The 17,545-nt window shown below is 37.2% G+C and overlaps 2 protein-coding genes across 4 annotated transcripts; one reads left to right on the top strand and one right to left on the bottom strand.

Moving 5' to 3' along the window:
* The first annotated feature begins 60 nt into the window (after positions 1-60).
* On the top strand, positions 61-2,049 carry LOC105232581 (uncharacterized). Of its 2 annotated transcripts, none has more exons than XM_011214315.4 (7): positions 61-216; positions 439-603; positions 671-740; positions 799-878; positions 935-1,117; positions 1,182-1,268; positions 1,337-2,049. In XM_011214315.4, the coding sequence occupies exons 1-7, from the start codon at positions 211-213 to the stop codon at positions 1,931-1,933; spliced, it is 1,188 nt and encodes a 395-aa protein (XP_011212617.2). In that variant the 5' UTR covers positions 61-210; the 3' UTR covers positions 1,934-2,049. The 2 variants fall into 2 exon arrangements, with proteins under 2 accessions (XP_011212617.2, XP_011212608.2); XM_011214306.4 differs by having other exon boundaries at positions 1,334-2,049.
* A 686-nt stretch (positions 2,050-2,735) lies between these two features.
* On the bottom strand, positions 2,736-17,272 carry LOC105232572 (SH3 domain-binding protein 5). Of its 2 annotated transcripts, XM_011214295.4 has the most exons (9): positions 16,400-17,272; positions 14,802-14,864; positions 9,352-9,480; positions 9,059-9,212; positions 8,804-8,939; positions 6,257-6,322; positions 5,690-6,086; positions 4,948-5,615; positions 2,736-3,914 (listed from the first exon to the last, which is right to left on the bottom strand). In XM_011214295.4, exons 1-9 carry the CDS (start codon positions 16,439-16,441, stop codon positions 3,731-3,733), a joined length of 1,839 nt encoding a protein of 612 aa, XP_011212597.2. In that variant the 5' UTR covers positions 16,442-17,272; the 3' UTR covers positions 2,736-3,730. The 2 variants fall into 2 exon arrangements, with proteins under 2 accessions (XP_011212597.2, XP_011212606.2); XM_011214304.4 differs by lacking the exon at positions 6,257-6,322 and having other exon boundaries at positions 16,400-17,268.
* Between the last annotated feature and the right edge of the window lie 273 nt (positions 17,273-17,545).

Here is a 17,545-nt window from a genome sequence, read left to right as displayed (position 1 = left end):
AATAATTAAGAAGAAATTTTCGTACCATTCATATTAAGCAACCCTGTGCATAGTAGTGTCGCCGAAGTGCGTAAAAAAGTTCATCAGCTGTGCACATTGGTCATACAAAATTATTAAAATACTTATTTGTAATAAAATAAACGTCTATTTAAACAAATAAATATAATTTTTTAATTACTGGTGGTTTAAGTGAACTTCTTTCCAATCCAAATGGCGGTAAGTAAAAAAGTTTTTAAGTTTGTCTAACTTCAAAAATACTTCCAGTGCACAAAGCATTTCCTTTAATGCTTTAATGCCGCACGGAAAGCAATCCATTTTTTTTTAAATGCCGCTTTTTTAGACGTTAAACTGCCAAATATTAACTTCCGATTATAAAACATACTGGTTTGCTATGTGTTAGAAATTTAAATCTATCAAATCCCAATTTGTTCCATATAGATTCGCACCAAAGACCAACTAGCTGTGCTCTTGAAGCTAATTGAAGTCAACAAGGTAGGTTTAACACGCAGAAACTTGAGTATCCGGCAAAGAATATGGCAGGTTATAACACAAAAGCTCAACGAAATGCAAGGTGCTGAGAAAGACGTTGAAGGTTGGAAGCGGGTAAATTAACATACACATTATTTTTTTTTTACAATTAATTTAAATAACGCGAATTTTGTTACAATAGAGCTACAATTCTTGGCGTTTGAATGCGGGTAAATATTACGAGGAAGAAATTGAGCGCATTATAAAAGATGGTAATATAGAAAATATTTTAAATTTGTACACTGAGAACATTTTATTATTGTATTACAGTCGCGGATGATGACTATTTTATTATAAATGTAACAGAGGATGATATGTCTAGTGATACTACTTACGATGAGACTGCCACTGTAAGTTGATATTGTGCATGCTATTAAATTTATTAAACCAAAAACCTGCTAATCAGTACTTAGATCCCAAAGACCGTCAATTGACGCTCCTGCACGAACTTGTTAGTAAACAAAGACTCTTATTTATCAACACCGCGGAAGATGACGAACCACTGAGGCAGCGTCTCTGGCAAAATATAGCAGACGAGTTGAATAATATACCAGATGGCGTTAAATTGCCCAAAGAAGAGTGGCAAAAGGTTTAAAATAACATCAATTACATGTTTTTGCCCATGAGTGCTTGAATTTTTTGATTGATTTCAGCACGTTGATTTGCGGCAATATACTGTGCCGCGTGGGAGGAAAAGAAAACACTTTCGAAAGCCACCAGTAAAAGAGAAAAACAACGAGGTAGGTGTAAATGCTTAGATTACTTGACTTACATGTGTCTAATAACATACTTTATACGATTCGAGCAGCTCGATGTTTCAGAAAATGTCAAAATACCTGCTTCATACGAAAGCGCTTACGAAGAGTATATAGTTGAAGATTTTCCTACTATGGACAAACCATCTACCACAACAACAGAAGATCAGCCTAAACAAATTGATGATTATGAGAATGACGTCTTTGCGGAAATTGACGATACCGATGACAACACTGATGATATTATTAATCTACTAAATGCACATGACGATAGCAATAATGTTAGCGAGCATTTTCCTTTCGACATTGACGATGTCGAAGGAGACGATTACCTTGACAATGCGGAGAGTGTAAATGACGAAACAGCTGCTTACGACGCAAACAAAGACAAACGCGCCAGAGTGACACCAATAGTGAAATCCTTTAAATTTTCAAATCGTATAGTCAACGCCGTGGAGCAATTAAAGGACGACGTTAAGGAAACCAAAGATATGTTAAAACAAACAACAAATCTGCTGAATCGTGTGTGCAATATTATGGAAGAAAGTAATAAGAAACAAGACGAGACAAATGCGCTGCTGAAGCGTAATGGGCAAATGCTGAAAATTTTAGTGGAATATAAATGTGGCATGCGAAAAGTGAAGAAATGAGCAATTAAAAGAGGTTAAGTGGAAAAGTTTGGAAAAAAAGCAAAGAATTTTTATAAAGTGTATGTACTCCGTTGTGGCAGTCTCGATTTTTGATTTAAATGTTTATTTTAAAAGTCTTAAAAGTCAGTTGAAAGCAGAAAACATGATTTTTGTAAGAAATTAGTAGGAGTTAAGAGAAAAAGTGAAAACAATGCAATACATTTTAATAAACGTGAAAAAAAGTATTAAAAAATTTATAAAATGTGCAAAGAGTTGGGATTTTTGACTTAAACGTGAAAACAAAGTAATAAAAATTTATAAAATGTACCAGGAGTTGGGATTATTGACTTAAATGTGCATTGTAAAATTAATTATTGCCGTTTTCTTTATTTGCATTGCTGATTAAAAACAAATGTTTACTTTTTTATGAAGTATCTATGTATATATTTTTTTTTGTATATTTCCACTGCTGCTCTGTATTTAAATTTACGAATTCAAAGCTGATTCCGCTAACAAACTCCTAGTTTATGCATTTTTTTAATGCTTTAGTACATTTAAATGTATTCAATTTATGTCATATGTAATTTAATATCATAAAGTCACAATTTGATGTAATATTTATTATTTTTAGGCATTACACTACATACATAGTTCAACAGTTACATCAGTAGGACATATACTTATACATATATGTAAACTGTATTTATTGTTTGTAAACGATTTCCTTTGTTTGTTTTAAAATTTAAAAATGTATACATATGTATGTATGCGTAATTATATATTTTGCTTAAATATTCACTGCTAAATACTTTTATTAATTAAATTCTTTTTTTTAATATTTTTTATAAATAACGCTCACAGAGTTTGTCTGCCTCAACGCTTGTGTATATAATTTATAAATGACTAGTAAAACAACCACATGCGTCGAATACGCAATTGAAAAGTACATATTATAAGTAAATAATGTCTAGTTAGTCAATTATTTTGCATTGTAGCTCACTTATTGTAGTAATTAAGGTATTCTTTATATTTTAATACAAATTTGTACGCAAATAGCTTTAGCATTTATGATGTGCGCACAAACTTACAATGCTTATGCTTAGTGGCGCTTAAACTGTGGTTCCAGCATAAATATGCATTTACACGTAGAACTTTAGTTAATAAAATGTCATCAATTGGCAATTTATTGTGTCAATTTGTAAAATTAATTGAAGAATTAACACAAAAAATGTTTAATTAGCGCAAAAAAAGTTTTTGTTTAGTTATTGCAGTCGAGTTTGTTTACTTTACGCCCATTATTCGACATTATATAGTATATTATATATTTGAAATTTGAAATGTTTGAACTCAATAATTAATTTTAAGCTGCTTTCAAGCCTTTTAATGCAAATTATTTTAATATTTAACTGAAAATGCATTTATCACTTCACGCACTAATTAAAAAATTACATTAATTAGTTTAAAAAATTAATTAAATATTTTAAATAAATACTTAATGCTCTTAAGCACACAATTTTGTAATTACGTAATAATATTGTACTGTAAATGTAACTGTGTTAAACAAATAATTATAATTAAAGAAATTTGAACTCATACAATTCAAGCTAATTTGCTAAACCCGCCGCACTATTATTACTATATAGTATGGTTTTCATAAACATATTTTTCAAGCTACGAAATCCCATAAATGATATGTTTTCTCATGTTCTCCTATGACCAATTCGGTTGCTTAAACTATTTGTATGAATTCTAAGACGAAAGTTGCTGCTATTTTTTTGTTTTTGTCATTAAACATTATGCTTTAACGCTAATCAACGCTTAGAAGAGCAAAGTGGTTGTGGTTGTTGTAGTGGTCGGCGTGGCAGCCATGCCATAGGGATTTGGCTGTTGTAACGGCGATTTAAGTTGCTCAACAATTATCACACCATTCTCATCCAGGCTGGGATTCAACAATAAATTCTCGACCTGCTCGTCGGAGAGCAGCTCTTTCGGCTCTGACGACCTGAAATGTAATTTTTCATTTGTTGTTTACAGTTACACACATACATATAAAAGAGTACACATAAAAAAATTTGTACTGCGCTATAATTGCATTTAAAGGTTAATTCAATTTGTATATATGTATGTACATATATACTAGTATTAGTATATATGTAGCTAGTTATATGTATATAAATTTCATATAATAATTTGGTAATTTGCTTATTTTTGTGCATTCCAACTACATATTATTGATTTGTAAAAAATATGCAATGCATTATGTAACTCTATAGGTATGTGTATATGATAACATTGTGCAATTAATATTGTATATATTTGGCTGATCAGTAACCAATACATATGCATGTAATTATATAATTATGTAGTTGTCTACAAATTTGAATAGCAAACAACTGGAACAAGTAACAATTTCCTTTAAATTCAACATGCAATTTTTAACAATTTTCTATTTTGCGCGCTCGTACACCGATACAGTTATGTAAACCTACAGTTATGTGCATTTTCAACATTATGCTGTTTTGCAAATCAATATTGTCCGACATTGCTTTCAAATTTGCTAACAACTTCTCTAGTTGCAAACGTTTTTTTTTATTATTTTTTATCAATTCTTAATAATTTTTGATATTTCAGTTTCAAATTTTGCTTAAAAATACAAGCAGTGCGCCGAATTCAACTAAATGCTTGCGGCAAGTCACCGCAATGCTCGTTTGCATGTATGTATGTATGTGAATATAAGCGAACGAATGCCGTTATGCATGCATGCGTAAACGATTTGGTAAATAAATGCTTCAAGCTGATCGCATAGATTTCAAAAAAATTCCATTTATGCGAATCATTACAAACTACTGCGTATGTATGTATGTATGTATGCGCTTGATTTTTTTTATTAATTTTTTTTTGGCCAACGAAAAATGCTTGACGCGAATTAAATCAATTTGGTGAAGCGATTTTGCAGTGTGCTCAGCAGTCCAGACTTTTTAAGCAATGCTCTACTGGTGGCGCTGTTGCTGGCAGCAGCACCACCGCCTACTGACCTGGAGAAGAGGAAGAAATCGCCGGCCGATGAGGTTTTGCCGCCACTCGCCGCGCCCGCTGCCGTCGCACCGCTCGCATTGCCGTCCGCATTCTCGGCGTTCATCTCCGACTCGCTGTTGCGCCGCTCCAGCGATTTCCCCACCTTTTGGAAACCGAAACTAAACACATCCTTCACCTTATCGCCCGCATCGATCAGCAGATCGAGACTCTGACGTCGGCCGGACATCTTCAAGCTGTTCGAACGTGACAGCCATTGGCTTAAGCTTTGCTTTTTGTTCAGCTGATCTTCGTGAAAGATCGTCGTACAGGTGACTTTGCGTTTCGGTTCGTCCGAGGAGGACGATGATGAGTGATGCGATTGCGCATCCTCAGCGCCGCCGCCGCCGCCTGGCTGATCGTGCAGCAGCGATTGGTTGGAGTAACTGGAACTTGTACTCTCCGAGTGTGACAGTCGTATTTCAGTCCATTGCTCGATATCGTCATTGTCATCGGCGCCGGTGCTCGAGCTGGCATCGTGCGCGCTGCCGCTACCGGCGCCACCGCCGCTGCTGCTGTTGCCGCTCGACTTCACTTCGTAGGGACCGTGCAGTGGTGTGTGGCCGAAGAGACTGTCGCCGGTGGCGCTGGTGCTGGCCGACTTGTGCATACCGCCGCTTGTGGAGAGTTTCTACGTCGATCCGAAAATAATAATAAACAGACTTATAATATAAATAATAATTTTTAGATCATGGCAGCGCTTACCTCCCTCAGATTGAGCGTTGGAAAGTCTTGCAGCAGGTGTGGACATTCGTGCTCGTCGAAGCGCCGCTGATGCACTGGACTGGACTGTGTGCTGAGCTTTGCGGGCAATTGCAGATACTCCTCGGCTGCGTCCAACTCTTCGCGCGGAAAGTGTTGATAGCTTTGCGCCGTTGCGGCGGCATTATTGACGGCGCACAACTGTGGCAAGAGTGTGTCATTGAGCAGGTCGCGTTGCTCCTGCCGCTGTCGGTGTATGTCTTCAGAGATCTGTTCGAGGTTCTTCAGCGCCTCATTGTAAGTCATTTTCGCCTCGGTCACTCGACCTTCCAATTCATTGATTTTCTGCTTTTGCGCTTTCAGCAGTCCGTTATAGTTGGCGCGCGCCTCGTAGAAGGGTCTGTGGAGCGGCATACAAGGACACATTAGAAGTTTGGCAAAGATTGAGCAAACTAAATGGATTTGAATTTAATCTACAAGTGTCCAAGGAAACCAAAAATGCAAAGTGTCTTAAATTTGGTGTGTCTAGTAGTCTTTCTTAAGCGTGCCGTCCGTTGTGTTGATACTTACAAACAATTGCAACGTTGCTGATAAACCAAAGCGTTCATTTCAAGTAAGTCTCGTCTAAGGCTTAAACTAAAAGTTAAAAATTAAAATACTGAAAATAAATTATACACAAAAATTAAGTAGAGAACCAAGCGTGAGATAGATGGTGACTAGCATAATGATAAAGTGGCAAGTTTATACTGTAAAACTTGACAAATGTGACGCTTTATAAAGTTAGTTAAATGCTTATACATATGTCTATATAAATATCTAGAAATTAGGATTTTATTATATTATGTGAATTTGTAATTCAGGAAGTCGAATAAATTCACCACTTAACGAAAGCGTCTCCAAAAATATCAAAGCCTGAAATCATAACCAATATACTCCTGACTGGAAAAGCTACTCAATAAAATACAAAACCCGAAATTGAACAAAAGTTGAGTTCTTAAAACTATTATTGTCATACGCCAAATATTAAATTTGACCCGAACAATTTTCCGATGACTTCCCACGGCAGTCGGATCTAAGTAACCAGAACGGACCCGGATTCTAATCCATCCAAGGACAGTCCCCTCGGCACCATTGCTCAAAATTACTTTAAGAAAAATTTGTATAACAACAACAATTATTCATAAAAATATTATTAAATGGGCACCGAAGGTGGTTTTCCGGTTTCGAAATTAGGAAGCCCAAACTGGCGAAAACGGTAATTTAGCAACGGTGACTGTCGTTTCTGTTTGGCCAAAAAGTCAGTCACCATCATGCAGGACTCTGTCGTCTGGCATCTTTTTTGCGACCTTTACCCGACGTCGTTTTTGCAAAAGATTCGGGTCTTCCGGCATGAGTCTAACATTGACACACTACGTCGCCAAAAGTTTAACGAAAATATTTTGAGTCGACCCATTAGAGATGTTGAGATCCACCGTTATCTCTCTGATGCCACCATAACGGTTTTCAAGTACTGTTACTTTAAAATTTTAAAAATGTTATCGATTCGGACTAGTGCGAGTCAAATTTGATCGGGTTGTACATATGTCCACATGTCGATGTGAAGACGTCTGAGCACAAAATTCGTAGACATTTTTTCTTCAGGGTAAACAATTCCATAATATTTCAAAATTGTTGTTGCTGTGATTTTGTGGATGCGGATAAATAGGCACCAACATTTTTGGAGATTTTACCGAGTTGATATTTTTTGACAGGATAGAAATTTGAGTATTTTTCGATTGCGAGGCCAAGCTAGTATGAGAACGTAATCTGCAAAAGTTAAATTTATATAAAGCCCTTTGTTGTTGTAGCGAATGTCTAGACAGACTATCTGTTTGGGAGAAAGAGCAAATTCCATTCTCCGGAATAGCCTTGAGAGCCAGAGCTCTGTCGTCTCAAAATGCTTGCCTTTCATCGGCCTTTTCGGAAGCAAAAAAAAATCCGGAAGAGCCACATCTAGGCTGCAGGGCGGCTGCGGAAGCGTTGGCATGTCGACCTGGGTTGGTAGCTGTTCACAAGAAAGGTGATATGAGCCGGGGCGTTGTCGTGGTGCAACTTCCAATCGGCTACGATGTCTTGTCGGACCTGATTGACCCTTAGTTTGAGTCTCTTGAGGACTTCCACGTAGGTTCTTGACGGTTTGTTCAGGAGGAACAAATTCATGGTGGACTATGCCTTTGATGTCAAGAATGACAATGAGCACCGTTTTCACTTTGGATTTGCTCATTCTTTCGGTTTTCATCAGCGAACCTCTGCTCTAACGAACACTGCATTTTCGCCTTGCACCTCACAGCAATACGTCGCGCGAAAATGTTTGTCCTCATTCTACAGGTACTCGGAGACAACTGACCAGCCGCTCGTTAGTTAGCTAGGAACTCTCTCTACCGAATCCCGCGCCCGGTCCGAAGTAGAGTCGCGACGGAAGAAAATCAGTCCTATAAGTTTCCGGACAAACCCTGTATTTATCATTATAACGAATATTTTTTTTTAAGAATGAATCCTTTTCCCAAAACCAGTAAACATTTTTCCTTTGCTAGACTAGAAATATACGCAGCAACCCTGGTATAAAATTGACATAGAGTACTACTCAGATTATAGACGCACAGTTATCGAATTAACTTTCCAAATATTTCCATATTGCGGGACATGAGCTTGAAAAATTAGGTTAAATTCTGATATTCTATATTCTAGATGCGAAGGGGTGTAACTTAAGTTCTAAAACTGGGCTAAAATAATCACAAACGCTACACAAATATTTTATAAAAAAGAATACAAACTTTCAATGAAGGTCAGTGTAATCAAATAATATTTCTCAACAAGATACGATAGCGCTGAATAACATTTTACAAAAACAAAGCAAAAAAATTTAATGACTATTGCGCAATCGTAATCTCGCCTACTCGAAGATATCACGTTCAAACTAAAAAAATGCAAACAAACTCAAGAGATATGTATGTATGTGTGTGTGCAATGTGCGCTAATGTGCCACAATTTACGAGTGTGTGCAGATAAGTGCGTGCGAGCATTTGTTTGCGTAATGATTTGCAGTGCGATAAAACGAGCATCGGGACATGGACTCACCTCGACGCGCGTATGGCCTGCTTTAGTTGACCCTGCAATTTGCCCACACGATTATTGGCCACTTCCAACTTGAGCTGACACATTTTCAGCGTATTCCTGGCATCCGTCACCTCCACCTGTGATTGATTCACTTTGGCTGTGGTGCAAAAAACAAAAAGAAGGAAGAAACGAAATGGAGAAGGAAATGCAAATTACAACTTTTTCCAAAGCAACATGCTATAATGTGTTTTTTATTGTTGTTGTTGTTTGTCTTACTGGTAGCATGACTGAGCATTTCTTGGCAGGCGGTGTCCAACGTCGCTTTCTCACCCAGCCCCTGCTCGGCCAAATAGACCATCTCCTTGGCAGCGGAATGTATCGATTTGGCCTTCTCGTAATTGACTGCCGCTTGTTGTGTCTCCTTCGCCAACTACAAGGCACAAGCGCAAATACACACACACACACAGCCGCATAGTAAGATCCACGTGTAGCGAAAAATGAAAGAGGAAATATTATAGTAGATATATTTATCGATTACATTGCATTTGATTGCATTTAACGGTACTCACTTGCGCTGCATAGATGCGCGACTCGTAGTAGGGTTTCGCCGCCTCGATGGAGTTGCCCAATTTGTGTGCGGCCTGCTTGATGCGCACCTCGCTCTCCGCCAAGATACGCTTGAAATCACATTTCGCCTCCTAACGTTGCAATAACGCAAAATAAATAATTGCATATAATATATATGTATGTATGTATTTGTGTTTGCATGTAAGTGTGTGTATATTAATTGCTGCAAAATGCTTTTTATTGCATATGGTTACAGTTATTACAAAATGCTTTTATAACTGAATTAAATGAAGGCAATTAGGGCGCCGCTTTATTAAGGCAAACACACACATACTAAGTACTATATTGTATATATGTATTTATCTTCGCTTTGGCATATTTCGGGCATCTGGCAATGCTTTATTGGAATTGTTTCAAATACATATTTGAATATTATCCATTAATTTTGCACCAAATTGAATTACTAAATTTTAATCTAAACAAAATTAGTTCTTTGAAATCAACACTTAGAGCATAAATATTCCAATTTTCTTTCCTCATCCTTTACTACAGAATATATTATTCTCATTCTTATGTGCATAATTCTTAAATATAAGAATGTATGGTTCCACAAATAGAAAATAATTATTAAATTAGAAGAATCTTAACTTCGATTGCACCGAAGCTATGAGACCCTTCACAATAAAAGGTTATCAAGCAAGAACTTCATTTTGATCTGTCAATTTGTATGATGGCTATACATATATGTATAATGGTACTGGAAGAGGTATCGATAGCGAGGCCACAGAGTCTCTTAAAATGCGTGTCAAGCGCAGGCCTCCTAAAGGACTACTCCTCATGCACCTAGCAACTGAACTCCAACTTGAATCGCAAAGGACCAAATCTGGTCTACATATTCTTGGCTCATTGGCCTATCAGATTAAGCTAACCAAACCTTATATATATGGACCGATCAGAAACAATTTGTCAGACAGATATAGCTAAATCGACTCAACTCATCACCCTAATCATGCCAATAAATAAGACGTGATTTTGACAGAACAGGATTTTGTCAATGTTTTCAATAAGGTTTGTCATTTCATCATTTGACTTTGGTATAACACGCTTAAAAATTGTCCAAGATTATTTCGCAAATTCACATTCTCCACAAGTTCATCGAAAAATTATCTTCTCGATTGAAGCCCATTTCTGGTTTTATGACATAATTAAGTCCTCATGTGGTTCAGGAAACGCAATTGTATCCGGAGAATTGATCATTTGATGCGCATAGTGGTACGGCGGCATCAACGGGTCTTATTATTTTGAATGTGGGACAGGAAATATCGTTACCATCAATAGCGAGCTTTATAACACGGTGTTGACCGACTTTTTTTTCGGAAATTTAATGAAATCGACGCGGATGATCTCTATTTTCAACAAGGCGTTGCGCCGCCTCATGTTTTACATCAAAAATTAAGGCATTGTGTTGAAAGTTTCTTCTTCCTCTTTACTGGCGTGGCCAGTCGTTCTTCCTTTTTTCTCTGTTTGGCGCCAATTGGAGGTTTCGAGTGTAGCCAGATCCTTCTCCTACTAGTCTTTCCAATGAAGTGGAGGTCTTCCTCTTCCTCTGCTCCCCACGGCGGGTACTGCGTCGAACAATCTTCGAGCAGGAGTGTATTCATTTATTCGGACAACAATACCTAGCCAGCATCGACGCCAGAAGCTTTCCTACGAAAACTCGTAAAGCCGACTCATCAAATGTTGTCATCGTCCACGCCTCTGCATCATATAGCAGGACGGAGATGATGAGAGACTTGTAGAATTTGTTATTGGTGCCAATACTGGTTCCAAGATAGAGTAAATTATCTACGACTTCGAAGATATGACTGTTAAAAGTGACGCGCGAGCAAGTATCGAGTGTGACGACTGTTTGTTCGTTGACAGGAGATATTTCGTCTTGCTCTATCCAGTCTGCAGAAAACAGAACTAACGATGCGGTTGTTGAGACCAATGATATCTTGGATAGAATTTAACAGCGTCATTTGAATTTTTTCGATATTAGGTCATGTGTACGGACAATATGTTCTTGTAAGAATTTTTGTTTTAATTTAAAACATTAGATATAGACGCTTTTGTTTTTAATTTCCAAAACTCGCCTTTTTTTGACTGTCACACTAAGTGTGCTTCTTAAAGAAATGCTAGTGTGACGTCATATTAGCGGTATGCGAACTCTCTGCAGACAAACCTAATGTTTTTCCCAAACATTATGCTTAAAAAACCGAAAGAGTCAATTCATTTAAAAATACGGTTCATCGAGTGGATCATATAAATTTGGTGCAGTGGAACTTTTTTTTATTCCCATCCAAATTTGAATGACAAATTTAGCATACCTTGAGTAAAAATTGATCTAATAAGGATCTTTAAAATAGGGATATGTTGTGTATTCTTAAATTCTTATATTCCCCCTTGAAAATCGCTGGCTCGAAACCGCTTTTTGAATCATAGTCTCCTAAGCAAAGCTAATCACTATGATCCGTAGAATATTTCCCGCATACGCCATTATATAAACAAAATTGACCCGTTCTAATGTCCACACTAATACTCTTCTACAAAATTTGAACGATAAGCTCTCAAATAGGTGCAAAGCTTTTGGCATCCACTTGAGTTACTCACGTTCAAAATGAAATCTTCGATGATACTTGAAATTTAATTAACTCGTATGTGGCCACATGTAATACAAATGGGTCGCACACTTATTGAATCCACTGCTATTGTTGTTGTGATGATTATTGACAATGTTACTGTCATGTGAAGCCGGCTTAAGCCATTTTAATTATCTGCTAAGGGTTAACTACTTAAGTTGGCTTAAAGTAGCAATAAACGGCGAAGTGAAACGACACTTGAACTCACCGTAAGTAAATATATTCGGGTAATGTATGTATAAATATGAGTATATATGTTGGGTATGTTTACACATATATACTTCACGTTAAGTAAACTAAAATAGTGTGCCTAATTGGTAGTGTTTATTGTTTTGTGAAGGAATCATTTAAGATTAATTGTGCCAAGAGAGGAACAACTTTTGGTCTTTGTGTGATAAGAGGCTCAAAATTCGAAGAGATTACATTGAAAAACGTCGACTTTATGACAAACTTGTTAAGAATGTGTATTTTTTAAGCATATACTAAGGCATATGTATAAGGCATATGTAGCGCCTCTACACTTCGTATTTCCTAGAAATGTATTTTTTAATATTGGTAACATTAGAAGGCGGTTGGAGTCATGTGTAAAAGATCACGCAAGTTGGGTAAGTTCTCTAAACGCAATTCTCTTGGGGTGGCCAAAAACAATTCGCTTACATATAGCTCAGGCAGCTCCCGACTTCCAATTTGAGACCAAGTATCCTCTGGATAGCCAAAAAACATCCGTTTGAAGGCGAGTTAAAGTGAGAAGGCGACAGGTCCCCTCCCGAGAGTTGGGTGCTGGGGTTGGGAATGAAAAAGAAGTACAGCTAGTACAATGAGAAGTACCGTACCGCAGTGGAGAGAAAATTGACCGCGTACAGCAGTTAAAAGGGGTAATGTTTGAAAATTCTACGAAAAGACGCGGCGGCTAAAAAAAGGTTTCAATACCGGAGCATACTCTTGTTAAACCCCCAAAGGTGATCTAGTGACCGATGCCCAAAGCATACTTAAATTATGGAGGGAACACTTCTCCAGCCTGCTGAATGGCAGTGAAAGTACAACGCCAGGAGAAGGCGAACCCGATTCCCCAATCGATGACGATGGAGCAGGCGTTCCATTGCCCGACCGATGAAGTTCGAATAGCAATTAGCCGCCTGAAGAACAACAAAGTAGAGGGGGCCGATGGATTGCCGGCCGAGCTATTTCAGCAAGGCGGTGAAGAACTGATAAGGAGCTTGCATCAGCTTCTTTTTATAATATGGCCAGACGAAAGCATGACCGACGGCTGGAATTTAAGTGTGCTCTGCCCAATCCACAAAAAGTGCCAACTGCGCCAACTACCGTGGGATAGGCCTCTTCAACATCGCGTATAAGGTTCTATCGAGTGTATTGTGTAAAAGATTAAAGCCCACCAACAAACTGATTGGACCTTATCAGTGTGACTTTAGGTCTGGAAAATCAACAACTTACCAGATATTTATCATGTGCAAAATCTTGGAAAAGATCCACGAAAAGAGGATTGACACACACCACCTCTTCGTCGATTTCAAAGCACGAAAAGGAGCTGCCGCGATGTCTGAATTTGGTATCCCCGCAAAACTAATACGGCTATGTAAACTGACGTTGATCAATACTAAAAGCTCCGTCAGGATCGGGAAGGACCTCTCCGAGCCGTTCGATACCAAACGAGGTTTCAGACAAGGTGACTCCCTAACGTGTGACTTCTTCAATCTACTGCTGGAGAAAATAATTCGAGCTGCAGAACTAAATAGAGAAAGGACCATCTTTTATAAGAGTGTACAGCTGCTGCTGGCGTATGCCGATTATATTGATATCAATTATCTTAACAACCGCACCGTTAGTTCTGCTTTCTCAAGACTGGAAAAAAAGCGAAGCAAATGGGTGTGGTGGTGAACGATGGCAAGACGAAATATCTCCTGTCATCAAACAAACAGTCGTCGCACTCGCAGCTAAGCTCACAGGTCACTGTTGACAATCATATCTTCGAAGTCGTAGATATTTTCGTCTATCTTGGATCCAGTATTACTAGCAACAATAGTGTCAGCCTTGAAATCCAATGCAGAATAACTTTTGCCAACAGGTGCTACTTCGGACTGAGCAGGCAATTGATAAGTAAAGTCCGCTCTCAACGACCGAAAACCAAAGACGTTACGAGTTTTCGAGAAAAATGGTTTTTATTTATGTTCCTTTGCACGTTGGCCACAGCGAATACCGCAGTCGATGAAATGATGAGCTTTATGGGATATACGATGTCATTGACATTGTTCAACGAATTAAGAAACAGCGGCTACGTTAGCTGAAAACTCTTAAAGTGTTCGACGCAGTGCCCGCTGCGAGAAACAGAGAAAGATCTCCACTCAGTTGGAAAAACCGGTTGGAGAAGGACCTGTTTTATTTATTTGATAAAAAAAATTGTTTAAAAAATCATCGCATGGACCACCCTGTTTTTTACTTTCAAAACAATTGCTAATCAACTTATCTTATGTTCTTGTCTTAAGCGAAAATATATTAGTAAAACATGTACACATACTAATGTACTTCTCCTTTTTCCATATATGTGCATACATGGATGTGTGTGCTTGCGTCGAACTTATGAATGGCTGCCAAAATTGCTTTCATCCGCTACTTGTGAAGCATTTTTAAAGCAAGTTTATATAATTATGTACAAATAAATATTATTTTAATATCTTTTTTTTTTTGCAAATTGCTGCCTGATGAGAATTTTTTTAAATGCGCGACTATTATGTAAGACCAAAATCAATACTTACATCGAGTTCCACTTCATATTTGTTGATATTGTCTGTTGCTGTGTTCAGTTTCTCCAGTTCAACCTGCAAAAGTATGCAAAAGAAAACTGTCATTTATGTATGTATGTATATATAGCGAGTTTCCGGTGTGCTGTACAGGTATATATGTATAGTAATATACATATTTATGTAAGTATATGTGTGTGTGGGTATATAATGTAACAGCAAAATATTCTTTACTTAAAAAGAGTTATTAGAAGCCGAGCGGTATAAATATGTAAGTATATAAATGGTTGTTATGCATAAATGAGCATATAGGTATGTATATATGTATATGAAGTAGATGTATTTGTATTAATGTATAGTTATTTGTATGTACTTATTAGCTCGTCTTAGGAACCTGTGTGGGTGTTGGCTCGTTGCATATCCTTTAATCATATACATAAAGGTGGTTAAGGTGTGAAAAAGCTTGGCAAGCAGCTAACTGGTTACTCAGTGAGCAGTATTTTTTTATGTATGTTTATGTATAATTCTGTATAAAGTTGTATTTCAAGTAGTTTTTTACTTGTTTCTATAATATTTAGATAAATGACATCATAAACAGCGGACAAGCATAGCGGAGTTAACACGAAAAGACATCTTTAAGCAAATCAACTAAGCCGAAAATAGGACAAATAAATATGTAAATACCTAGATATAGTGAATATATGGTATAAACTTGTATGGTATATGCATATGAAGAATAAGTATGTAGGCTTTTACTTATTGTCACCTAAAATGCAAAATAACGTAACATCACTTTTTATAAGTTTACAGGTGAAGGAAACACGATATAATAGAAACCACTCATATTGAAACAAAATTTGAGTTTTGGTTATAAAATGGTTATATATAGGTTATGTATACGTTATATATAGGTTATATATAGGTTATATATTGGTTATCTATAGGTTATGTATAGGTTATATATTGGTTACATATAGGTTATATATTCGTTATAAATTGGTTATATCTGACATCGGAAGCTGAAACTTTTATGTTATATGTTGTGATGAATTGTAAGCAATAAAAACTCAATTTCGATTTGTTTGTAGATACGTTGTTTTACATTTTAGATGACGATAGACACAAAGAGTTATGTTAATGTTCACTTGAATAGTGGCAAAAAGTCACGGTAGCTGTGCTATGCATGAACGTTTATGCTTAAATATGTAACTGTATGTATGTATATGTTTGTATATAAGTACATGTATCATATATAATAAACTTGGCACATCTGTACTAACTAGCAAACAAAAAAAAAAGCAAACAAACACTTTCTATGCTGGCATTATGACTTAGTGAAGCATATGTTTACATGTTTGTATGCATGTTTGTACATGTAAGAGCATTCATACACTACCTACATACATACACACATATGCACATAAGTTCACGCTTTTTATTTATTTTCCTTTCCAACACGGGTCATTGTCAGATAAGACAATTTCCGTTTATGACCATCAAAATCTCGCGCAAATGCATTTCAAGGGAATTCAACAAATTACAATGCTCAACAATATATTTTTATGTGCGTACGCATGAATTTTGCTTGTTTGGCGTGCTGTGCGGATACTTGCCTGCACTCTGGGATCCACCGGGGTATTGCTTTCCATTGACATAGCGTTATCGATTAAATTATTTGAATGCTTTGCGGCTATTGCTTCTGGTTTTCCTGTGTTTCACTGCACTAACTACACACTTATATACTTATTACACTTATTTGTATATATATATATAAGATTTTTAAATAAATTGGTATGCTAAAAATTTTTTTATAATATATATTTGCTTTATACTAAATACGCTGGCGATTTCTAGGTTAAGCGCATATGCCGTTTACACACACTTATACACAACTTTGCGAGCAATTTTATGCAGAAACGAGACAATTGCTCGTAATGTATTTTTTTGTGGCACACACACGCTTGCAATTATTAAAAATATTTTCTTTTGTTTTCCACAAATATTTTTTCTTTTATTATTCAACACCTTTTCTTATTTTTTCAATGCTGCTTCTTCTTCGGCACAACGCTTGCTAAATTTTTCTTTTATTTTTTTGCGTCACTTTGCTGCTTTCAGCGAATTTTGCATTTTCATTTTCACTGCTAGCTGCCTGACGTCTGACGGTCCTCTTGTCATGACATTGTCTGCCGCTCGCGTCCGATTTTCACCACACACTGCCAGTTGCCACCGAATATTACCTTAATTTTGCTGGCTGTTTTCCACACAACTCATCACTCAACTCTTCGTTGCCGTCGTCGTCGTCGTCGCTATGGCTATACTTCTCGCCTGCTTGCTGCCTAACTGGCTGGCCCAGTGCTGGCGTTTGTGTGTGTGTTACCAGTTCAAAAGCTTCTACCACACTTTACTGTTATTTAACCCGCCGTGAAAATGCCATGACTTGCTGCTAAGCAATCAGCTGAACCCCAAAATCAATCTCAGCGCAATGTGCGTGTTAAGCGTTCAACACCCGCTCTCTCACAGCCACTCACGCTCTACCGGAGAACTTGGTTCAACTGTTGTAGTTGTTGTCATTGTTGGTTGTTTGGAAAATGCTTGTAGTGTTGTTGTAAGTAGCTTTTTGTTGAGCGTTCGCAACATCTTGGAGCGCTGGCGGCTGGCGCACACTCAGTTGAGTTCTGTGCGTTGCGCTCTCTGCCATTCACTTGTCTTGTTATGTCATACACGCGCAGGTGACAGTTGCTTGGAATTGTTTATGTTTT

This window comes from Bactrocera dorsalis, chromosome 4 (genome assembly GCF_023373825.1).
Source record: "Bactrocera dorsalis isolate Fly_Bdor chromosome 4, ASM2337382v1, whole genome shotgun sequence".
Lineage (NCBI taxonomy): Eukaryota > Metazoa > Arthropoda > Insecta > Diptera > Tephritidae > Bactrocera > Bactrocera dorsalis.
This window is presented reverse-complemented; position numbering and strand designations above follow the sequence as displayed.

Coding starts and splice junctions, on each gene's coding strand:
- LOC105232581 (XM_011214306.4), top strand. Junction 604..670: donor ACGTTGAAGGTTGGAAGCGG/GTAAATTAACAT, acceptor TTGTTACAATAG/AGCTACAATTCTTGGCGTTT. Junction 1,118..1,181: donor CCAAAGAAGAGTGGCAAAAG/GTTTAAAATAAC, acceptor GATTGATTTCAG/CACGTTGATTTGCGGCAATA.
- LOC105232572 (XM_011214295.4), bottom strand. CDS start 16,441: ATGTCAATGGAAAGCAATACCCCGGTGGATCCCAGAGTGCAG. Junction 14,865..16,399: donor CGGTGGATCCCAGAGTGCAG/GCAAGTATCCGC, acceptor ATACTTTTGCAG/GTTGAACTGGAGAAACTGAA. Junction 6,087..6,256: donor CAGCAACGTTGCAATTGTTT/GTAAGTATCAAC, acceptor GCCGCTCCACAG/ACCCTTCTACGAGGCGCGCG.